This window comes from Podarcis pityusensis (assembly GCF_964106645.2).
Source record: "Podarcis pityusensis genome assembly, chromosome: 10".
In the NCBI taxonomy this organism is placed as follows: Eukaryota; Metazoa; Chordata; class Lepidosauria; order Squamata; family Lacertidae; genus Podarcis; species Podarcis pityusensis.
Window position 1 is genome coordinate 18,475,667 of NC_138035.1, and position 24,835 is coordinate 18,500,501.

General features: G+C 42.0%; 1 protein-coding gene and 1 long non-coding RNA gene across 13 annotated transcripts in view; one reads left to right on the forward strand and one right to left on the reverse strand.

The window, feature by feature from the left end:
- Positions 1-818: 818 nt before the first annotated feature.
- On the reverse strand, positions 819-21,913 carry IL17RA (interleukin 17 receptor A). Its single transcript, XM_080971594.1, has 12 exons — positions 21,693-21,913; positions 16,878-16,902; positions 15,314-15,460; positions 13,928-14,055; positions 12,442-12,568; positions 10,667-10,714; positions 10,424-10,584; positions 9,772-9,849; positions 8,944-9,046; positions 7,644-7,745; positions 6,755-6,796; positions 819-5,503 (listed from the first exon to the last, which is right to left on the reverse strand). Exons 1-12 carry the CDS (start codon positions 21,813-21,815, stop codon positions 4,068-4,070), a joined length of 2,520 nt encoding a protein of 839 aa, XP_080827720.1. The 5' UTR covers positions 21,816-21,913; the 3' UTR covers positions 819-4,067.
- A 96-nt stretch (positions 21,914-22,009) lies between these two features.
- LOC308457616 overlaps positions 22,010-24,835 on the forward strand; it is a 107,176-nt gene continuing 104,350 nt past the window's right edge. For all 12 annotated transcript variants that reach the window (XR_013977026.1, XR_013977027.1, XR_013977028.1 and 9 more), the window contains exons 1-2: positions 22,010-22,446; positions 24,490-24,564. This is a non-coding gene — a long non-coding RNA (uncharacterized lncRNA). The remainder of the gene's footprint in view (positions 22,447-24,489; positions 24,565-24,835) is intronic.

A 24,835-nucleotide genomic window follows, 5' to 3' on the forward strand; every position in this document is an offset into this window, starting at 1 on the left:
AAGCTGTGCCACTTCAGACTCAGGTAAGTGATCACATTTCTCCATCCTTCCTGTAGGCACAAATCCATACTAGGCCAGATATAGAAGTTTTTGTCTTTCTGTGCTAGTTTTCTGTCTGCAGGAGGTTTTTTATTTCGACAAGCATTCAGAGCTGGATTCTCTCACCTGCATTATGAAGTGGTGCTGTTCAGTCTATCATCTCAGCATCCTACCAGCTCAAAAAAGTTCCAGTTTAGGAAGGGAATCAAAGTTGAATGACTGGGTAGTAGCTGTACTCTAGAAAATATCTGGACTGAAGGCATGCTGGTTACTCTCCTCTTGCTAGGTGTTCAGTGTACCCATATCCAGGCTGGCCTCTTGAGTGCAACTAGGTAGCTTGCCATTAGTTAAGTACAGTAAACCCGCAACTTACATGGGGGTTACATTCTGGGGATCACACCTAAAACCAAAATCGTGTATATTCAAAACCATTGGGTTCAATGGTGGGTGGGATTGCCAAATTCTTATTTCCTGGATGCTCACCCCGTTTCCATTTACTTTTTATTTTTTTGCCAAGTGAATAAAGCTGAGCACACAAAAGTTAAATGTGCACAGGTTGGGAGCTCACTATACTGCAAGAAGAAGCAATTAAACTCCTCCATAAAAGCCTTATTCTGCAGGAAAAGCCAGCCAGTCTCTTATCTCCCTGCCCCCCTAACATCCAGCCTCCACCAGTCCTTATGTAAAGTGAAAAGCAGAACAAATGCCACTTAATTGATGCTCTGGATACCTAACATATCATTTTCTTTAGTAACAAATATTTAGCAAAGAGCCAGAGATATGCAAAATACAATATATTTTAATCAAGTTATTACCAATGAAAAAGGCATAGCAAAAAAGCAAATTTTTAAAAAATACTGTACAGCTGTAATTTGCTATTGTGAAATGGACCACGTACATTGAAGGAAACTGCTGAGTGGTCTCTAAAACGGGCTAAGAAGTAATGCAGTGGAACAGGCACCAAGCCTGCACTTGTTCATTTTAATACACTGGCACAATTTTCAAGGCAGTCGGCCTCATGGGCCATGGAGAACTGATGCTTGGGGATCACTTTCCTCTACCTCACCACAGGTGCTATTGTGCTTTAGCTGAATTGGTTACCAATATACATGGATGCTTTAACAGCCTATAATGACTTATCTTGCACACTCACAACACCTATATATGTTGTGATTTTTCCTTTGTCCCAGGTCTATGGCAAATTTTATACAGAGCCATATTTTGAACTGAGTAACAGCTGAAAGAACAACATTGGTTCTGCCCATGGCCATTGGCAAAAAGTTCTCCTGCCAAGCATGTACTCTCCCCTTACACACTACAACCGCTTGCTTCCATTTGCCTGCCTTGGATTGTGTAGGGAGACAGCAGATGTGGCGCATAATGGGAAATCGACAGAGCAGCTAAAGTGCGGGTGCATATTAAAGAGCCCCTTGCCTGTGATTCAGAGGCTGCACACTCATTACTTTTGACATGGTGATGCTTCTGCAAACAGCATCCCTGTGGTGAGTTAAAAGTCATATTGTGGATGGAATCGGAAGGCTTCACACACTAGCTATGTTGAGTATAACCACATAATCCTCTGCTTCAGCATCTTCCTAAAATACCCCCTTCTAAATTAGGTTTGCCTAGATTCTTCTGGTATATCATGGAGAAGTATCCATTACCAAAATTAAGTGCATTCTGAAGATTGCTTCAGCAGTTTTGATTATCCATAATTCAAAGACTGCATAAGGAAGCTGCCAACACATTCGCAAGAAAATCCCTAAACTCAGGCAACTCTGCTGGGACTATTTGTGACATGAAAAGAAATTAATTACTGCAGCATTTAAAACTGGGCAGAGCAATTACTTAATGCAGGGCTTCAAATCAATACAACAGCATTTTACCTTATTGACCGTAAGATTAATATAGAATAAGAGTACAGTGCTTGCTGAGGAAGATGGCCTAAAAGATTTGTCTTGATGTGAAACATTTTGTCTTAATCATTTGTAATATGATTTGGAGTTCATTAGTTTTCTGGAGAAGAGGGTCAGCAGCAAGGCGGTGCCACATTATGCAGGAGGGTGTAAACCTAACTGGATTGCAAAGAGCTCTGAAAGTACAATTCCAAACAGGGTGAAGGGGTAACAAAATGGCAATTGAGATTCAACGTAAGGGATATATATTGGGGCAAAAAAATCCTAACCACATATGTATTAATAGGACCAGAACTGGTGGTGACTATTCAGGAAAGATATTAGGTTTGTGCTGTTTTGATCAATGTAGGTGTCACTTCAGTGTGCTGTGGCAGTGAAACAGAGGTATTTCATGCAAGGAATTATTAGAAAGGAACTGAAAAAGTGGGCAGTATTGAAGTGCTTTTTATGTAAGTGTGACACACTATGAATATTGTGTACATATCCTAGAGCTGGAAAACTGTAGGAAAATGTAATACAAATAACCAAGGGGTTACAGCACAGCTAAAGGAGTACTGGGTTGTTGTTTTTAGCAGGCGACCACAGTGCCTGGAGACAAACAAGTTGTGTATTCACAGCAGTGACCAGAGGAGAAATGACCACTGGGAGGAGTGCAGAGAGAAGAAATGCCATGGTGCATCTGTAATAGCGAAACCGGATCCCTTTATCTGCCCCAGCTATAATAAAACATGTATCTCCTGTACTGGCCTCTACAGGCACAGCATGCATTGTAACTCTCCCAACAGTTTGACTTTACCCCTGAGGACATACTCTTCCACTGTCTCTTGAAGCAGGCAGATGCCAACAATTAAAAAAAAGACTTTTTTTTTAATTGTTGGCATCTGCCTGCTTCAAGAGACAGTTCATAAACCTTCATAAAACCTCAAGAGAGGTTCATAAAATTATGCAACGATTAGAAATACGTTCTTCCTCTCAATACTACATTTGCAGATCAATCAATCAGAAGCAGATTCAAGACAGGCAATGGAAATTATAGAACTCACTGCTAAAAGATGTAGCAATAGCTATGGAGTGTAAACCCATCAATGGCTATTGGCCATCATAGCCGCGTAGAACTTCTAGGTTCAGAGGCAATATGTTACTGACTACTATTTCTACTAATTCTACGTGTTGGTGCTGACTTCTAAATGGCCTTGGTCCAGTATATCTGAAGGAGCATCTCCACCCCCATCGTTCTACCCAGACACTGAGGTCTGGCGCCGAGGGCCTTCTGGCAGTTCCCTCACTGTGAGAAGCCAAGTTACAGGGAACCAGGCAGAGGGCCTTCTCGGTGGTGGCACCCACCCTGTGGAACGCCCTCACACCAGATGTCAAAGAGAACAACAACTACCAGACTTTTAGACGACATCTGAAGGCAGCCCTGTTTAGGGAAGCTTTTAATGTTTGAGGCATTCCTGTATTTTTATATTTGGTTGGAAGCTGCTCAGAGTGGCTGGGGAAGCCCAGCCAGATGGGCGGGGTATAAATAATAAATTATTATTATTGTTATTATTGTTACTATTATTATTATTCTGGGGCAACAGCAGCAGGTTGGGACTGTTGCTTGTGGGCTTCCTTGTAGCATCTGGTCATTCACTATGGAAACAGGATGCTGGACTGGACACATCTTTTATCTCATAAAACAGAGGTCTTGTGATGTTTCCATCACAATCATTTTATATTGGCTTGTTACCTGGAGCTTACTGAGCTATCTGGTCCATTTCATCTGATCCTCTGAGGCCACTTGTATGCTATCTGATTGTAGCATTAATTTGAAAAAAATGCATTATTTATAGGTTTGGTATCTACCTTCATTTACAGGCAGATTACTGGAGCACAAGAATGCTCGAGTATATGCAGCAGGATGGCTGGGCAGACAGGTAAGCCAAGCTGCCAAATTTCTGCTGTCAGCTCTTCTACGCATTAGACTTCACAAAAATGTGTGCACAAGGTTGCCTGAGGGAGGATGTCTGAAATGTCTGCATTCTAACCAACAGTCACTTCTTTTTTGGCAAAACAGAACAGGTTCTGGGTAGAAGTATGGGGCATAGATAGCTATCCTACCATGTGATCCTAGCTGAAGTGCTGCTGAATATTCTGAAAAAGCAACTGCTGCTGAAGACTTTTTAGACTGTCCAAGACATCTGGGGAGAGGTGTTGAGCAGACCCATGTCCTTCCTGCCCTTGTTCCTCTTCTTCCTCCAGGGGGCTGTCAGAAGGTAAAGGGGAACATCTGGAAATGTAACCCTGGTCTGACTGCACCGACTGTCTTTGATCTTTGCAAGACTCATCAAAAACCAGCTGCTGTTGCTCATTAACATCTTCTTGGCAGAGAGGTGTTTCAGAGGGCAAAATGCTTTGTTGATAGAGAGAGTACATTAAGCTCTCCAGCTGCTGCTTCACATCAACTGGCAAGGGGTGGGGGTTTGAGGACAGATCTTCTTGAAGGATGACGTTGTTTCTCCTGGGGGTGCTAGTTTTCATCATGGGCATTCTTTTTAGCAAATCTTCATTGGTCAGCAGTTGATGGCTAAGTATCTCTGTCTCTTCTGTAAGGGCAACTGGCATTACTACCTGAACCTGGGAGCAGTCATCAGCAGGAACAACCAGAGTCTGGAATGCTAGATCCTCTTGTGGTAGTAGCTGGGGTAACAGCCTACAAGCTCCCGACTCATCTTCATTGACTAAGAGGTTGACCAAGCAACAGCTATTGGGATCAGGTTCCTGTGGAAGCAGTTGCCGTTTCAGAATTCCTCCCTCAGTCGGGATTAACTCCTCAGAGAGATCCCCATTCAGAGACTGAAGGTCATCTTCATACTCAGGGCAGGCATTCTCTCTCTTAAACCAATCAGGGTGCTCAGTCTGCCATTTCTGGAACTTCTGCACTGCCTCCTTCAGTTGTCTCCCGCTGAAGCTTTCAGCGTAGTTCTCAGGTGAGATCTCTGGAATCTGATGTATTCTCCCTGGTTCAAATTTCTCCAGATCCTGAATCAGGAAGTAAACTTCCTCAAACTTGTCCATCAGTTGGTACTTGGAGGTGACGTTAAATGGATCTGGAATATCTCTTTCACTGCTTATGCCCTCAAAGTAACAGACTAGGTACATGCCAAAACAAGCTGGCTGTTTAAAGTCTGGTAGGATCAGATTCAATGCTGGAGTGAACATATCCCCTATTGGTAGCAGGTTATCTTGCTTGAGAGATACAGTTAACTCCTCACGCCCAAGCATGGCCTGCCACTTGGCTCGAGTACCCCGGGAACACAAGATGATGATCTTTGAAGAGAGTGCTTCCATTTCCTGTTTTTGCCGTGTCAGCCAGCGCACAGCCCCCATCTCTGATATTTGACGTTCATCCAGCAAGTCTAGGACCACCTCAGTACCACAGACTGTGATCATGAACTGAGCAAACTTCATCACAATGTCTACATAGAGCTTGTGGTCAGCAGAATACACAATCCAAACCTTACGAGTCTTCAGGGGTGGAGGAGACTGTGACATGCGCAGAAGTTCTGGAAAATAGAGATTTTTTGTTAAAAAAGAAAACCACCATGAGTTGCTGCACTGCACATGTGGAAAGCCAGAATGCAAAAATCTGGAACCAAATATGCTTTGTAAACTATACAGAATACAGGCATGTGTGTTCAAGACCTTTTAGTACATGTAAGCCATGCCTTATCACCATTTAACCACCAAAATATAATCATAATACATAAAAATAGTAGAAGAGCTAACTTCCCCTGCCACCATCTCAATTCATTTCTGTACATAAAGCCACTAATTAAGATTTGTATTGGTGATGGTGATCACAAAAGTAGAGGTGATGCTAGTCTTAAAGAGTTGTTGGACCTTATGTTTGCACATTCAGATTTGTTTTAGAATATGGACTAGCATTAGCTGTTAAAATTTTATGTACGCCACACACTAAAGAAAATGACTTACTGTATTTTTCGCCCTATAGGACGCACTTTTTCCCCTCCAAAAATGAAGGGGAAATGTGTGTGCGTCCTATGGGGCGAATGCAGGCTTTCGCTGAAGCCTGGAGAGCGAGAGGGGTCGGTGCGCACCAACCCCTCTCGCTCTCCAGGCTTCGCGGACCTCTCCGCAAGCAGCGGGAGCGCTCCCGCTGCTTGTGGAGAGTTGCCTGCATGCTGAAGCCTGCGCGCGCTGAGCTGAGCGCGCTCCCGCTGCTTGCGGAGAGTTGCCTGCACGCTGAAGCCTGCGCGCGCTGAGCTCAGCGCGTCCAGGCTTCGCGGACCTCTCCGCAAGCAGTGGGAGCCAGCGCTGGGCTCCCACGGCTTGCAGAGAGCTGCCTGTTTGGGGGCTGGGGTCGGGGAAAGCTCGGGCTTCCCCCGCCCCAGCCCCGCGCCGGGGGGGGGAAATAATTTTTTTCCCTTCATTTCCCCCCCCAAAAACTAGGTGCGCCTTATGGGACGGTGCGTCCTATAGGGCGAAAAATACGGTATTATGCAAGAGAGGTGACAGAAAACTAGAAGAGACAATGCAGAGTCTTTAAGTCACTAGGAATAAGATTAGCTCACTCCTTGCTACTTCATGCCTTCAGCCCTTTCATCTTCCCCAGGCCCTTTTTCAAGTTCACCACCACAGATTTCCCCAAACATTTTATTGCCACAAATTTCTATTTGTACCTTGCACATGTGCTATCCTAATAGTACATACAACAATACAAGTTCAAATTCTCTCATCCCAGGTTCCCACATTGCAAACTGCACTGACTCAATAGAAACAAAATGTTCTCTTACCATGGTGGGTACCATCACTGCTGCTTGTTCCTGAATGCGTTACTAATACGGAAAGAAAACAATAGACACATCTAAGAAGATCTGATAGAATATACATTTGGTCTAGGAATGACAGTATCTTTTGAAGACTAAGCTGAGACAGCAGTTCTAAGGACCCAATATCTATGCCTAAAAATAACTGATGTCTATAAAAATGAATAAAGGTGCTCTGACACCCTTATTCATTTTTATAGACTTCAGTTATTTTTGGAGTGTCTTGCACTGTTAATGAGTTATTTCCTGTTTGTTTGGAACATAGCCTTTCCCTGCCTCAGAGCCTGGGATGAAGTTTCAGCAGCCACATGAGATTCTTGAGGATTACTTGTGATGCCGGTCCACCCTGTGGTAAGGCCACTCTAACAACTAGGGAAATACAAAACAGCAGGTGGATATTTCAACTTTTAGTATGTTGTTTCTTACGCTAGCCTGATTGTTGTCCTGACCCCTCCCCACCAAAAAAATACCCCCAAACCCTTTGCAATTAAAGTTTGTATGGAGTTTTTGCAGGGCTACTTTTGCATGCTATCTACTACTGAGCTATGTTTCTTCTCTAAAGTGTAATACAAAAATTATTTATCAGGCTAGACCAACAAACCATAGGAATTTGGTTCCTATGGAACTTGGGGTATCCATACAACTAAATGCTGAAATACTGACTTCACAGGCTCAACATCTAACCATAGGTAATAGTATGTAAGGAGCCATGGGCTGGATAAGAGATTCTAATTGGGTCACTTTATCTCTCTGTGTTGCATGCTAAAGGCCAAGTATCCAGAAAGGTACGAGTGGAGTGACAATGTGGGAAACAAGCTGGCAAATCTTCCCATTACATTTCTGACATTTTTCATACCTTTTTGCCTTCGAGCAAGCCAAATTACTGAAGCGACAGCTGATCCAACTATTAAAATGCAGATGAGAGTGAGGCCCCAGGGCAACACCACAGAAAGATTATCTGCAACATAGGAAGAGCATAATGTAAGGAACATTTCCACTGCTGCAGTAATTAGACCATGCAAAACTACCAGACCACTTGGGAGTGAGGTGGATGCAACCCCCCCCCCCCCCAGCTATTAGCAATAAGCAGCAGAATTGCTTTGCTCAGGTCCAAAAAATAACAGGGTATTTCTTGCTTACATCTTTACTGAGCCAAGAATTATTGGCAGAAACAGCCCAATATATCTGAAGCCACATATGCTTTCAACAGAAAGAGAATTGATCTTCTCGATAGCTCAATTGGTTAGAGCGTGGTGCTGATAACGCCAAGGTCGCAGTTTCGATCCCCACACAGGACAGTTGCACATTCCTGCATTGTAGGGATTTGGACTAGATGATCCTCAGGGTCCCTTTCAACTCTACAATTCTATGATTCTAAGTGAAATTATCTTCCCTCTCCAGCTCCTTTCAAGAGGGGTAGAACAGGCCCAGCTGCTTTATGACTTTCTCATAAGGTTTGTTCCCTTCACCCGACCAGAGATTCTTTGCAGTTGGTTCCTGTTTGAGGTTTGGATTCAAACTACTGTTTTGAACACTACTTTTCATTTCTGGGTTAGGCATTATTCTCTCTCCTGCTTAGTTTTAGGCTGTTAAATTAGATTGTGCAAAACAATGCAAATAAACCAAACTTTATCTTTTGGGGTGTTTTTATTGATATTATTTCTAGTTGTTTCTAATGTTTTAAAAATGGTTATATTGATTGTTCACTTGATATGTAGTTAGCCACTTTGGGCACAATTTTGTGGAAAAGTGGCATTACAAGTTAGCAGATAATGATGATGACAATGATGGATACTGAGTAAGTCATTCAGCCCCTAATCTATAACTTCATCATACAAAGGCAGCAGCAGAGCCACATCTGCTACTCTTGTGAGGAAGGATGATTTCTGCCTTATTTCCATTGTTATCCTGTGGATGATGCTTACATGGTTCTTAGACTAAAGTACCATCTTTAAAAGGGAGGGGACAGCTGCCAACCTTTGGGTATCTTAATTCCTTTGTACCCACCTTTGTCTTCCTTATTTATTTTTTGCTGCTTTATGTTAATTGCAACATTTGCGTACAGATTACTGGGGACTCTACAGGTCTTTGGCTTGTTTTGTAACAAATTCTTGCAACAGTTAATTAGCTACACAAATTCAAAATGAAGTCCGTACCAACTTCCTCTGGTGTCCCGTAAGGCAAGGTAGTAGGGAGACATGGGATGGAAATGGAATGCCTTATACAATCTGTGGCACAACGTGCAAAGAATGGTTGAATCTGGAAAGAAAAAGACAGGAGAGAACACCTTTGCAGTTTCTTTGATACTCTAACACTTGGTGTTTCTGGAGCAAATTGCATATTGTGTGGAATTAATTGCTCGCTTTTGTAATGGACACATCTTTTAGAAAGGAGAGCAAGTCAACAGTACCATATTTACTTGTGGCCCCTTGATTAGGCATTTTGTTTTGTCATCTTCAGACTGTGTCATACTAAATGTAGGGAGAGTGAAGAAGTGTCTGAAAATAAAACCTACAAATGGATACAGTTTTGGACATAAAGCAGTATGCGTTCATGTTAAGCAGAGATTTTAGTAGGATGGGGTGCAAAATTCACAGCAAGAAGGCAGGAAATATTATTGCAGTGTGCTTCATGTGGGGCTGTCCTTGAAGACGACTGAGAAACTTTGACCGGTCCAAAATGCAGCAGACAGATTACTGGCCAGGGTTCCATTTAGAACTCGTGTAACTCGTTTTCAAACAGTTGCATTGGTTGCCAGTTCATTTCCAGGCACAATTCAAGATACTCTAGTGAAGATGAAACGGTGAGGTATCAGCACTGTTAAAATAATTCATTATGGTTACGTTGTATAACTTGTAATAACCAGAGATAAGATGATCTCTGGAGAAATAATTGTGTTTGGTTTGAAGCACACAGACAGGGTGATGTGGAACTGGCATGGCCACTCCCTTCTTTATTCAAATAAGAAAAGCAGCTCACCATACCTGCACCGTGTATTCGCAACAAATCTTCAAGTTTCTCTCTAGTTTGACTGTGACGTTCATTGGCTGCAGCAACTCCTTCTGCAGAAACCAAGAGACAAAGTGGAATTCCAAGGTAAAAATCACAAAGAGCTTGAATGAACTCGGGATAAAGAATGAGTAGCAGCACAGAAAAAAATGAGAAGCATTTGTCATCTCAAATACATTGTGCCTCAAATATCCCAGTGATGCCTCCCGAGCACAGGTGGGTTCAGAGTAGGAAATCAGAGTTAAGGAAGAACTTATCACGAACTTCAGGATAGTTGCTGGGTCCTGTGTGTTCCTAGATGGCCAGGTAGCTGCTCTGGCTAGGAGTGCCTCTGGCTAGGATGTGTGCATGCTCTGGTGAATGGTGGTATGTGCATGCGTGTGTGAGAATGCAATACCCACTTTTTGACCACACTCATTATTGCTATGCAGCTCTTGAAATTGTCATGAGGCAATGAAGTCCTTGGGCTGAAAGAAGTTAGCTGCCTCTAATCTAGAGGCACTGAAGGGCAGACATAAGTAGAATAAATAAGTAGGAACTTAGTATTTGTTGAGGTGGGATTAAATACAAGCACTTTCTAAAATAAGTGTCTCAAGTGGGGAGGAAGATGGAGAACAGCTTTATTACCTCTGAAATTTTCTGTGTGGCCTTTTTACATTCTGCTCCATCTTTTTCAAAGCTGGTCACATGGATGAAGTAATCGGTTGACTCCATTGCTGGGTTAAAGCTCACCAATAATGTCTCATCATCTAGGCTTCTTCCAACCAGGCTGGGTTCCCATCCACTGCCTGCATATATTAATATAATCATGAACTGTGAGTACTTTAAATAGATTTCCTACACTTCTACCCACACTTAAACAAACATTACCTAATTGCAGACATGGGGCTGTTGTTTTCATGATAGGGTCTGTGCAATCTGAAACAAAAAGACAGAAGGATTGCATTTATGTCCAGAAAGACAGAGTACAATAGGCAAGAATTTCTAGCTAAGTACCACAAATATATACAAGTGGAAGAACACTTGCAAGGTACACTTGAGGGGGCACTAAGTTACATTTGATGGGCTCCAGGGTGACTAGACATGAAATTTCAGTTAGGATAATTTGCTTTATCTAAGGTACCCTTCATCCAAATAGCTCCTAGGGCAGTGTATGACAACAATCATAAAATACAATAAGCCATCATAAAACTTTATCCAGAACTTTACCAGCTTATACACTGAAACTTGTTTGCTTGAATTCAGGCTAAGTCACAGAAACAGTGAAATTTACAAAAGAAATAAAAGTGCTCCGCATTGACACAAAGTAATTTCAATACTACTGGAAGAGAGAGAGAGAAAATTTGGGGGAAATAAAAGTCCAGCCTACATTATGAAACCAAGGTCAGAGTCTAGTTGAAAAACAGCAACAAGTAGTGCTGACCACTTGAGTTTGTAGACAGCCTAAAGAATGTTAATTATGTTTTGATCACTGGGCTACTGAGGTTAAACACTACATTGTTTAGAAAATACTACACTGGTAATGAATATAAAGATCATGTTCTTTAGATACTACAATTCATGTAAACACACCCCTCCAGGCTTACAATGCAACACACAGCTTATTTATATGATTTAGTTGTTTTTCTGTGGTCTACCTTTATATGTGTGCTCAATTTTCCAAACTGCAAATCAACAGCAGCAACAGCATCACCATTATTATTCTTATGCGTGTGTTCCTTTTAAGTTCTTCAAAACTGATTTGCCAATATTTGCCCATTATAGTTCCTGTTTATCTTCCATCTCTCTTTTTTTTGTTCACACCACTTGCATCAGTTTCTTTCTGCTGGGTCTATGTTATTTTGCAAGCCCAGAATTTTTTCACCTATTTCCTGTTTTTACCCTTTCAGTTCCTTTTCTTTGAAATTCTCTCCCATCTGACATTTGGTCACACGCCCTCCAGATACTGTAGACTACAATTCCCATCTCCCTGACCATTGGCCATACTGGCTTGGGGTGGGAATTGTACTCCAAAACGTCCCAGCGCACCACATTGGCTATTCTTGCTTTAGTCTTCTTTCCATTTCTTATTTTTCTTTATATAGAGACTGGAAACCTGCAGGTAGGGCCAGTCACTTTAAAAAACTTTTTGTATAGCACTATAATATCCGTATCAGCAGCACCACAAAGTCACATCTGCATCTGAACCCAGTCCTGCCTCGTGATGGAGGAATTCATTTGATCTGCATTTTAAAGTGAACCTGATTTAATTCACTGGTCCCAGACTTATATATGAATTGGATGCACTATTCCTAATTTTGTGATGCAAAAATGAACCTTGTGGTTCAAGAAAGTAAAGAATGCATACTTTATGGTAAAGAATATGTACAAAATGTGTGTTTTCCTATAAAATGCACCAAAAAGCAAAAACATGCATGTTTTGTGGGAAGAATGTGTATAAAATTCCTCCAATTTAAATTCAAAGTTTTCATACATTAAAAAAAAATCAACTGCAAAAAATTGAATGGACCTACAATTCATTATATGCAAAAGAGAGTGAATGGAAAATAGTTCTTCTATCCATCCCTAGTCTAGCAACACGATTTTACTACATGATAAGCCCAATACTAAATCCCATCATTACCATTATAAAGAGGGTCCTTTACCTGGTACTGTGAATGGCACAGATTTCCGATTATAGTCTCCTGGAGTACTTAATTTGGGCAAGTGATGAACAGTTACTTGGTATGTTTGACCTGGCTCTACCTCAAAACGATTGAAAGAGAAACTCCACTGAAACAACAAAAAGAGGAAAGATCTGTCAACCAATACCAGTGTGCTGAAGTTAAAAACCAAGATTGCACGGAACTGCAACACTGGAGTTATAGCAGAAAAATGAAATAAATAATACAAAATCCACAGGCATGATACAGGAGGGATGGAGGGAGAGAGGGGAGATCTGGACAAGTCCAATCAACTAGTCTCAAACCCATGAAACCATTTTTCTACCTCTGAATTGTTCATTACTTTGCTCCTTGTGGATGGAAGAACTCACTCCTTCCTCTCCTCCAAATGCCTTCTAGAATTGTATAGCCTTGTTAGGTCAACAGAGTATCATTTGGGGCACTCTTCTGCCTACTCTGCTTTCTGATAAAGGAGGGATGTACTTTTGAAGTCTTGCAGGCAGGGCTGCTGGCACTAAATGAACATTTTTAATAGCAGCCTTAGAAATACATTTTAGAATGGTTGTCCTCTTCTTCATGTTCTGCTAGTGTCCCCCCTCTCCACTCCTGCTATAAGGTAGTGAGTAAACTGGCAGGGGGGAGGCCAGAGAGACAGGGGCTATAGGGTGACAAAAGCAGTGGGTTATGTCCAAGAGAGCTGATAGTGCATGCATCCACTGGGGCAGACAAAACCTGTGGTGCCCCCTTCCCTTTTCCCCTGCAGTTTTTCCAACCTCTGGTCCCACTCACTCAGATAAAACAACAATGTTTACAATGTTTACAGGCAGTCAATGTTACAGACCTGCCAAAGCAGCAGAAATGTCAGCAGCAAATGTTATACATCTTACTCTCCACTGCCTTCTGGGTTTTACAAAATTTAAATATTGCTGCTTTCTCCCATTGAGCAATTTCAGATGGCTTCTGTTACCAACAGAAAAAGCAAAGGAGTTGGGAGCAGCAACTCTTCTTACTTTGGCAGTAGCCAGTCATGATACTCCTTCTCTCTCCTGTTTTATGCTGTGGGTGCTCCCAGTCTGAGCTCTCCCTCTCCATCTCGTCTCTCTCTCTCTCTCTCTCTCTCTCTCTCTCTCTCTCTCTCTCTCTCTCTCACACACACACACACACACACACACACACTTTAGTTCAGGGACAGAGAAAAATCATACTGCTCCACTGCACTTCACCAGGTGAGAAACAGAGTGGATCCTCGTGGCTTCTGTCCAGGTAATGCACACGCAGCAGGGGCTGTGTAGGAGTCATTTTTATTTGCTGCAGGCAACTGGGCATATTCTTACACTACAAGGCTGTTCTTAAGCACAAAGCTGCTCTGTTGCTTTGGGAATGTTATATCTTCTGCAGACAACAAGCCAAGAGATTCTGAGAAGAGGAAAAGAAGCAGAACATTTGTAATACCTCCATGATCACTTACCCGACCTCCACCATTTGGACGGACTTGTTCCAACAAGTTGTTCTGAAGATCGAACTGAGCACAGACCTGCTGGTTAGTGCTCACCTGAAGCACAGCCAATTCTGCCCCTCTGAGGTTCTGAACACTTCCTGGTTGGTGTATGGCCGAGGTGGGAGGGAAGAAAAAGAGGAGGATTTGTAAGGAAACAACTTATTTCTGTTTGTGACCTCTAGAGGAAAATAAATGTTCATACTGCAGCCTGAGCATCTGACTGCAGAGGTGGAAAAAGTCAATCCTGGCTTAGAAAAAGAAATGAAGGGGCAGGCCCAGGCTTTTCTTAATATGACTACATCAGCCTGTAGAAGATGCACTAAGGAATAGTTTATTTATTGGAGGGGAAACAGACGAGTCGCAGCTCAGTGACAGAGAATATGATTAGCATGCAGAAGGTCTCTGGTTTAATCTGTTTTCTCCAGTTAGAGATCTCAGGTGAGGAATACCTCACCAGAGATTGAACTGTCAACAGGCAGAGTAGACAATATTGATCAATATGGATCAATGGTTTGATTCTGTATAAGGCAACTTCATTAGCTTTCCAATCTATCTTTTTATACTTTCAGCACTCAGGACTCAATTTATCCTGCAAATTCCAGTGTTTAAAGTAATCGACAGGGTCCATGAATACTACAACTGTACTACTGCCTTCCCTGCCTGAAGTGAAATACCACCACTTTAACAGTCAATCTGCTCTGAATTTCTTACATTTTGTGTTTCTGAAAAGGTGTCCAAGGGAGGAATTCAAGTCTATCTGTGTCCCAAAACATATATTACGCTTTAACATGCATGTAACCATGTGTTACTATGCAGGTGTGATATCTGGAGATTTTGGGAATAAATGTATTATTCCAAAACACAAACAAAACAGTGCCACTTGAATCATCAAGATGGAATAACTACAGAGAGTAAAATGGTTATAGTAAAAATGAGATATAGGCTTTACCTCTCCCAACAGCTGATACTTTACTTTTTCTGATACATTTGTGTGTGTGTAGAGAGAGAGGGGGAATGTTACAATTATTGGCAGTTGACAAATTAAGCTGTATAGTCAATTATTTGCATTTTTCTGTAGCTCTTCCCACCTAGACACTGAGTGTGACTCCTGCTAATTCAGATAGCCAGCATGTGCCAAGGTTTGCTTCCTCTATCGTGCTTGTAAGAGCCTGCACTCTGCACAGTCACCTAAGTTCTTCATCATGGAATCATGCAATGGTCAAGTCATCCACAAAAACTTTTAAATGGCAGCTCTGGGTACTACTGCTGGGCCAAACAGATGCTACATGCTACAGAACCCAATTTACCATTAAATGCCAGCCCACTCAAGTCTATATTAAATTGCCCTTTGCTTACCATCAGTAGCCACCTTCCAGTCTATCTTCAGCACAGGGAGCAGTTTTTCCTCATTATCCAAGAAAGTATCAATATGAACAGCAAGGGAACTTGGGGCTGATGGAGTCAACTGTGAAGCCCTGAGCCAGCTCTGATCCATGCAGGTACCTGCCAGTTAAACAAAAATAAACTTAAGGACCATTTTTGATGTGGCCATTGATTTTGTTTGGATGATACCAACACTTTGGCCTTACTTGCATCCTCCCATACTATTATGTTTACCAAATTTAGGAAGCTACCCAATTTCTTACAGGAACAAAAAAGAAGAAGAGCTTTCTTGGGTCAGACCAAAGACCCATCTAGCCCAGCATTCTGTTCAGTGGTCAATAAGATGCCTATGGGAAGGCCACCCACGTGACCTGAGCACAATAGCACTTGCTGTGTTACACTGGCCTTTGAAAGGAAGCTAGGAAAAACTTAAAGGAGTGAATCCAGTGGAGCTCACCCATCATTAGGGTCAACAGTGAACATATACATAAGCCTCTTGGCTAAGTATTTCTCTATAAACACACTTTCTAGGAGGAGCCACAGCAGGGGGCAAATATGCACAAGTTGTGCTTTGAGACACACATGATTGGACAAGCTGTACAGGTTAATAAATTTGTTTATAACAGTCTGAATATGGATAGTTTTTGAATTACCTTTATATTTCAGTTTACTTAGAATGTCAGTTCTCTAAGAAGATAACATGTCTCTACATCTCTGCCTGTTTCCATGGAAGATGGAACTGGGGATCTCAAGGAGTCTCTCTGCCCCCATTTTACCTACAGTTCCAACACTTCTCAACCTGAAATAGGCTAGGTCTACTCATACAGCAAAAATGAGTTGGGAATAAGATGGCAGTATCCTGAAAATGTGGAGCAGCATGTCCCAGAAGATTACCAAGTGGGGGGATCCTATTTTTGAATATTCCTCCATGTAAGGAAACAAAAACCTTCCTTGTAAGTAGAAAACTTGCATAGCAAGAGTTGACTGGGCCAAAGCCAGTTACTGTGGGTTAAAAAAAATATTATAGGGGACTTCGTACATGTGATAGAATCCAAAGAAGTACTCTTCACCTACAAGCTGAACTTCACTTGTACAGTCCAGCCAACCATCTCATTCTGCTGCATGTGAAGGTCTGACTATTTTCAACATGGAAAAATAACTACTAGTGAATGCATCATGAGGAAAAAGTGCAATATATAAATGAGGAATTGAAGTTGGAATTTGACACATTCATAGTGGGGATTGCTTCCAAGTAAATATGAATGAATGAATCAATTTATTTCGGTCACTGACCAGTGTGCCAACATATACAACAATAGAGAACAAGTAAACATGCACAAGATTGCTCCACGTGCTGCCTGTTTGATCTTTTCCCTCACTCTCCCCAATGAAGTAATGGTTTCTTGGATTTCTAAGCTGACATACATAAACACACACTTCACTGATTTTCATGCTGTAAAATTACAGTAAGGAAACAAAGATTGAAGCACAAACCATCTAAAAAGACTTTAAAAAAAAAGATAACCAACATACTTACTGTTTCGCACAAGGCAATTTAAACCCTGCAAGAGAGAACACAAACATATTAATTGAGAGGAACAATTCCAATTCTCAGAGCCTGATGAAGCCAGGTGCAAAAAGAGAAAGATCATTTATACTTAGAATTCAGTTTGGTTAAACCAATCAATGATATGGTGGGAATGCGTTTAAGTATTTACGGTGCTAACAGTTGTTTTTTAAACAACCAACCAACCAACCAACCAACCAGACAACTACCGTAGTTCATATATAACATGACTGATCTAAAAGTTTGCTTTGGTTAACAGCCATGACTTCTGCACTTGGATTATATGACTAGTGCTAATGAATTTAAACTCTACTGTTTAATATACCCTTGTGTGTAAACAGTGATCAATTGTTTAAAAAATACTACCATCTGCTTTAATCAGGCTGGTTCTCCTTAACAACCAATAAACTAGGCACTCTCTGAACATAGACCAAGTACTGTACATCAAGATCTCTTGTTTGAGAAATCCCAACGAAAGAACAGTGGCAAGAAAAACTGATGAGCTATGCGAAATTGGCCAAATTGACATATAAACTGTGTGACAAGGACAATTGTGAGTTCAAAGAAGAATGGGAACTTTTTACAAATTATTTAAAAAGACAACAAAATGATTTGGACTCCTTGGCAGGTTTTGAATAAACATCCACAAATTTATTAGTTGAATACATGAGAGATAAGGCAATGATATGTACAATTTTATAACATGCAGAGAATAATATGTGCAAAGAAACCAGAGAGGGGAACTAAGGGAAGTTCTGAGGGGGGCGGGGGGGGGGGGGGAGAGGGAGGGAGAAGAAAAAAGGGGGGGGGAATGTAAATGGTTATACTGATTGATGGATAATTGTTTGTTAAAATCGTTCAATAATTTTTTTTTTTTTTTTAAAAGGTCTCTTGTTTGAGAACATAACATGACTATTCACCCAAATATGGTCATACAAGACATGGAACAACATAGCAACCTAATAATTAAAGAGGGTACTACAGTCAAAGGCTGTGTTTGGAAGTCATAATTAGCCATGGTTTAAAACACAGGGAATTAATTTAGCACCCCCTCTGTGCTTGCATGTCCCACCTCTTTTTCTCTGGTGTGGCCACATGGGGTTTGGAGGTGTTCACTTCCATTTTTGACTAACCACAGTTTTGTGTGTCATCTGAGCCCTAAGAATGTGGCTAATCTTAACATCAGTTTGTTGAAAAAAGTCAACTTCATATCCCACAATTATAACCCATGGTTTGAAGTTGCCTTGTTTCAAACAAACCATAGCCAATATTAAACAGTTTGTCAGGTTGGGAACTAGGAGGATACTGTTGACAAAGATAACCCACCAGCACTAGTGGTAGGATTCACTGTGATATTATATTCAAAAATAACTGAACAAGAACCTTTCTAACACCTAAGATACAAATGTTTTTACCTTATCCAGACTATTTATTTTAACCATGCATCACAACAAGGATAAAGGGTCAATACACTGAAATGATAGAAGTAATAACTGTGGACATGGTATTGTGTAGCTCATATTCCTTTCAGTACTTCTTGATTGAACACACTTGAAGGAAATATTACCAGATGTTTGTTCACTACCATTAAGAAGTTAGGCTAATCTGCCGCATAGCAGTACGGTTAAAAATAAAAGTATGCATCATCTCTAATCTGTGAGAACGATCAGAACAAGTTCCATAAACCACAAATATTTTTTTAAAAAATTGATATAATGATATTAAGTGATGACTCACAGAACTGTATGACTGGATTGTTTTCAAAAAGTGTCATCTACGCACAGAATGGATTCCCTATAGCCAAATCATCTGTAGCATATAAAGCTACGTAGAAGGAGAATTTCTCATCAGAAAATGAAAAAGTAGGAGGGTGAAATGAGCAAGATATCTAACATAGCAGAGTGGCTAAGATGGCGTGCTGGAAACTCCCTAGTTCAAGTATCACCTCAGCCATGAACACGCTAGGTGTCCTTAGTAAGCTACTCTCTCTCAGCCTTAGTGCCCCATCCTTAGCACTCCAGTGGTCTGGTATGATGCGAGTTCTAATCAAACAACATCCAAAGGGCAACAGGCAACAGGTTATCCACTTCTATCATAAAGTACAGTTGTACCTCAGGTTAAGAACTTAATTCGTTCTGGAGGTCCGTTCTTAACCTGAAACTGTTCTTAACCTGAGGTACCACTTTAGCTAATGGGGCCTCCCACTGCTGCACGATTTCTGTTCTCATCCTGAAGCAAAGTTCTTAACCCGAAGTACTATTTCTGGGTTAGTGGAGTCTGTAACCTGAAGTGTCTGTAACCCGAAGTACCACTGTACAGTTTTTGGTAGAGCATGTTCAGGTGTTTACTGAAATGTTACACTTCTCAGTTGACAAATACTTCTTGAACATTGCCTCAGCTTCTCCAATCTGTAACCAAGGGAAGCTTCTGAAATTTGCTTGGCTTGGCTTAAGCCACTTGTATCATCAGCTGTGGTTTCCGCAAGAGTTATGAAAAATAAAATTTCTGATAAAGAGCCTGTTCGGTAACTTCCGACCTTATAAAAGATTTCACGAGCTGCTGCTTTTGTGCCAGTGACAGATAAAGAGAAGCTGGTAGACCTATGATTTTTTTAAAACTTCTGAAGAAGTATGTAAAAGAGCCAGCTATATCAGAGCAAATTGTCTAAAGATCCTAATACTGGAGACTCTTAGAATGTGTTTAAGTTAAGCATGTGTCTACTAAGGAGGGCAATTAACAATGTAGGATAGTAAAGGCATTAGAGACCTGCTCTACCACTGTTAATGTTGTTCACTGCAGGAGATGTGGGAAAGGAGATGGCAAAAGGATGGTGGGAAGACTAGCAACACTGAGTAAGACTTCAGTCAACATCAATAGGAGTAGGAAGCCCTTGTATTGGTACAGTGTCATATATACAAGCAGGGTTCTACAATTTTTTATTAGTCTTGCTGGCTGAGCTAAAGTAAGTAAGTACCGTAGTTGCCTATTCACTTCTCTCTGGGCAAACCTTCCAAGTCTTTACCAAGGAAACAGACTGCTGCTGCTGCTGCTGCTTAAAGGCAGGAAAAGCTAGAAGGGGTGTGTGGTGTTTGCCCACTCATTATGGAGATGTCGTACTGGGGCGGGGAGAGAAAGGGTTAAGAGGCTGACTAAAAAGAAAGCCCAGGGGCGGAGCCTAACTGTGTTTAAGGCTCAGCACAGGGGTTTTGGCAGTTAGTTGGGTTGGTTTCTTGTGGGTGGGAGGCATAGGAGTCAGAGTGAGTTATAGACAGAGGGGAGCAGAAAATGAATCGGATTACAGTGTTTCAAAGTATTTAAAGCTTGTTTGCGTTCACAATTAACTAGAATCTTTGTTAATACATTACAACCTGACTGAGTCTGAATATATTACCGGGAAACCTGTTTGGTGGTAGAGGAAGAGATAAGCCGCGGTGGTGCAGGGTCTTACTAGTTTGGCCTTGCATAGGCAAGACCCTCAAGGCATTTTGGCCATGCAGGTGCCAAACAGTCCCTATTCTTTCTCCTATCTGCAAAGCTTAGGAGGTGGTGAGAATCACTATGCAACTGAAGAGATGTTTCCACCAAATTTCCCAGGTTCAAAGTTGGGAGGAAGGCTGGTTGCTCATCAGTTACCAGAAGGTTAACCATGTTCAGTGTTGTTGAAGCATGCATGACTGTACACAAATGTATGCTAATTAAGAAAAGAATACTAATACAGCATTAATCTTTCTCACACACACACACACACACACACACACATAGAATAGGGCTTTAATGAAAAGCGAAGCATGGAAGTTTCTGACTGAATTATCACTATTGGTAAAAGAGTACACAATCCTTTAGTCAGAGATCACTTGCAGAGGTAAATTAAAATACAAATACTACTTCAGGAAGATAATGTTGCCATTGCAGCACACTCAATGCTTTGATTTTAGACACCTGTAATTCCTCCAGAGAAGCTCTTTATTTAAGCCATTGATCTGTGGACCAACTAAGGCTAGATATTCTTTCCTAAACAGATACAGTAGAAGAAGAAGAAGAATTCGGATTTGATATCCTGCTTTTCACTCCCTTTAAGGAGTCTCAAAGCGGCTAACATTCTCCTTTCCCTTCCTCCCCCACAACAAACACTCTGTGAGGTGAGTGAGGCTGAGAGACTTCAGAGAAGTGTGACTAGCCCAAGGTCACCCAGCAGCTGCATGTGGAGGAGCAGAGACGCAAACCCGGTTCCCCAGATTGCGAGACTACCGCTCTTAACCACTACACCACACTGGCTCAGTAGTACCATGCAAGGAAAAAAATGTACAACCACCACCACAATTTTCGAAAAAAAACCCCATTTTACTTTGCTCATCTCACAGAGGTGGGGAACCTGCAGTCATGGCTAAGGCTGCTGGGAGCTAAGTCCAACAACACATGGAGGGACACACACATTATTATTCGGAATAATTTGTTTCTACAGCACCATCCAGGTATCTGGAACTTTACAAAGGCAGGTCCTTAACTAAATAAACACAAAGAACAGAGAAGCGGGGAGGGAGAGAATGAAGGCGCGGGCAGGCAATCCTCGGAACAACCTTGCGAAGTAGGTCAATACAGCAACCTTTACATTAACAAACTGGCGACGGCTCGGAGTGAGAGACGGGCTTGTCAAAAGCAACCTCCTGAGTTCCTGACAAGTAGCAAGAACCCGAACCGAGAACTTCCGCATCCGCAGCCTCGAGTTAACTACGACGCCGCTTTCGAAAGAGCCGGAAAAATGAACTTTGGCCCCGAGAGACTTACCGGCTGGGAACAATTGAAAACTGGCGGGTCTTCGAGGAGCCTCAGCCCTGAAGCAGCGGGCAAAAGTCCCAGAAGAAGTGTAAGGGGAAGCGAAGCAGCGGCGACGGCTCCCATCCTCGCCATAGCCGCTGTCGAAGCGAGGCCACCGGCTACACTCGCTTCGTCCGCCCCCAGTTTCCGGGACCAAAACCTGAAAAGGGAGAACAAGGGCGGAGCTTAGGAAACGCACCTAAGGAGGAGCGAAGAGGGAGGGGGCGTGGCTAAGTTCTTCAAAAGGCGGGCAGGAGCAGAAGTGCGGCTTTACCTGAGGCGGCGCGAGGAGCTGAGCTCGGTGACGGGAGAAGGAGGCGTGGCTTCAGCGCCATGGGCGCGAGAGCGGGCGGTTAGGAGAAGGAACTGCCAAAGGCGTGGCCTCGCCTCTTCGCCCGCTTTCGTGTGCCTGTTGTTACTGCTATTTATTCGCTTCCCCGTGGCCCCTGACGCCTTGCAGTTTTAGCTGCCTTAGTACATAGGTCCCTAACGTGTGCTTGTTCCGTTGAGGTTGCTTTTGGGCGCGTTTATGAATTTAAACAGGTTAGCTGCCGACGTCCTCATAGAATCTCTTCTCACAGACCTGCGGCGCGTTCCTATACATTGCCTACTCAGAAGTAAGCTCCCCAGCGAGGCCTGGGCCTCTTCCAGACTTTGAGGCCCTTAGCCTCTGCTCCCCGCCCCCAGACGAAAAGGAGCCCGTACTCACCATTAAGTTGTTACAGTAAGTGCCATAAAAAAGTGGGGATAAAAATGCTGATACTCCCCCCGCCCCCCTCAAAAAACAACACTGCAAGCCATATATATATATATATATATATATATATATATATATGTATATATATATATATATAACACCACTAAAATCTAATAAGGCACATTCCTGTCTGATACACATAAAAACAAGGCACGAAACTTACCAAACGCCAAAAAATTAACAGCGTCTAAATTCTGAGCCCTGCTTTTGAACTAGGCCAAATCCCCTGCCCGCCGTCCTCATCCGTGAGGATGTGAGTGACTTCTGTCAGGGTTGTTGAACATAATGTATATACTGTATTGTAAAGTGCTTTACACAATGACTACTAGCCTTGTTGGCCAAATCAAACAGTTGTAGTTGTGGAGCTCCCTCATCTCTCAAGCCCCTTTCCTTTTCTGAGGAGGGGCCCCGGGATGAGTGTAGCCTGTTGGGCATTGCTGCAGTTGCACCCCTTCCCCCACTGACTCAGAAGCAGGAGAGGCTGCCATGGGGTGCCAGTTTGGTGCTGCTGGGGAAGCTGTTCTCTGGGCACTGCCACTCAGTTGCCAAACAAATCTCTAGCCTTCCTACCATTGTGGATTGCTGAGGAGCTGCTGGGATGATCTCCACTCACTTCTGCAGCTTCAAAGTTGTGGGGAAGGCTGACCACTTGCCAAGGTGAACACGGCAAATGGAATTGTTGAACTTACACAGTATGATAGTTGTTCGGTTACAATTTTAATTTTAACAGTTGTGAATGGGGGATGGATATGTGCCTTTTGGCACAGGCCTTTGTTTTTAAGCATACAATAGAATAAAACAAGATAAGGCTTAAAAGCCAGCAGAATGGAAAAGCCCTGTGCATGTGTTACTCAGATGTAGGGCATTATTATGTTGAGTGCAGATTAGACCATAGTGTTATTCTCCCCATGACTGTGTGCAGTTGTCTTTAGGGAATTTCCGAAGCTCAAGCATCTGGCTGTATAGGGGCTTTGTACTATCAGGATACCTAGTGTCCGTATCGTGCAGTGCTTGTGCATTGGCATTTCCCTACAGACAACTGTGAACAACACATAGTTATAGGAAGAAATTATAGCACAGGGCAGGTTAAATACATGGTCACTCTCTATAGTCAGTGTAGCTATGCCCTGTATGTGAGAGAAATGTGAATAGGGCTGCAGTCAAACTAAAAGCTTAAAAAGTCCAGGCAAATAGCAACAATACCTGGTGCTGAAAAGATAATGGGAGATGGTACCAGGGAAGCCTACCTGAGGAACGAGTTCTGAAGGCAGGACAACACAACCAAAAAGATGCCTCAGGTGGAAAGTAGAAAGCCCTCTGATAGGTATCCTAGTTCTAAGCTTTTTAAGGCTTCAAAAGTTAAAACAAGTACATGGAATTGGGACCAGAAAATTAGTTCAAAAGTGCAATTCTATGCATAATCCAAATCAGTGCAGACAGGATTGTACTAAGCCCCTTTTGACGCAGTGTGGGATTTACAAGTGAACATGCATAGCAATGGGTTACAATGTGAAGGAAGCTAAACTCTAAAAGTACACTGAGGATCTTAAATTATCATGCTAGATTTTAAGAATAAGGAATGAACAGACTTTTGGGGGTTAATTTACCAGGCTATGGCTTTTTATTATCAACTACCGGTACTTCTTGATCTGCCATGAGCTTATCTTCAGTTAGTGTGCTTCTTGTTCTTATTGGTTAGGGCACATTTGAGCTTGGTTGTTCTGAATTTATTTGTTTCTGAATCTGACTTGCATTTTTAGTGTTGTTTGCTTACATTCTTACTTGCCAGAGCATTCATATTCCTCAAAGTTGTCTTTCCTAGAAGATGCACTCTGAATTTTTAGAAAGTATTTTGGGAGAAATGTACAATTGCACATCCCTACCTTATTTGTGTTAGTTGCAGAACAGATTTGTAATTGTCAAATTTGTGCTGCAAATAATAAGTAGAATATCAAAATATAACCAAAACTGGTGGAAAGTATGTTTATTGTTCTATATCTTCTTTGACAGGTGAATAGACAATGAGAGGGAAAGCAAGAGAGGTACAGGGACAATAAACTCAGCCAACTCATAACAACATGATGGGTGAGTATTAATGTATTTATTGTTTCTGTTTCTATTTTATGTAATATTAGTGTAACATTGCTTGGATAACAGTTTTATGTTGTGGTGGTAGTATAGCCATATTTCCCATTCATAAGATGTGTACTGGTTCAGAAAGTATGAGGACTGGGCTGTTAGCCATGCAGATAGCCACTACTATTGTAAAGGTATGGTTAGGATTCTAAATACCACTTGGCACTGATAGAACTGTAATACAAATCCAAGTATAAATGTTAGGAATGTATAAGTTGAC

What these genes read in the sequence shown, in the direction of transcription:
- IL17RA (XM_080971594.1), bottom strand. Translation starts at nt 21,815, where the DNA reads ATGGCGAGGATGGGAGCCGTCGCCGCTGCTTCGCTTCCCCTTACACTT. An exon ending in CTGGAAGGTGGCTACTGATG is followed by an intron (nt 14,056 to 15,313) that starts GTAAGCAAAGGG and finishes TACACCAACCAG; the next exon opens with GAAGTGTTCAGAACCTCAGA. An exon ending in CAGTGATGGTACCCACCATG is followed by an intron (nt 5,504 to 6,754) that starts GTAAGAGAACAT and finishes TCTATTTTCCAG; the next exon opens with AACTTCTGCGCATGTCACAG.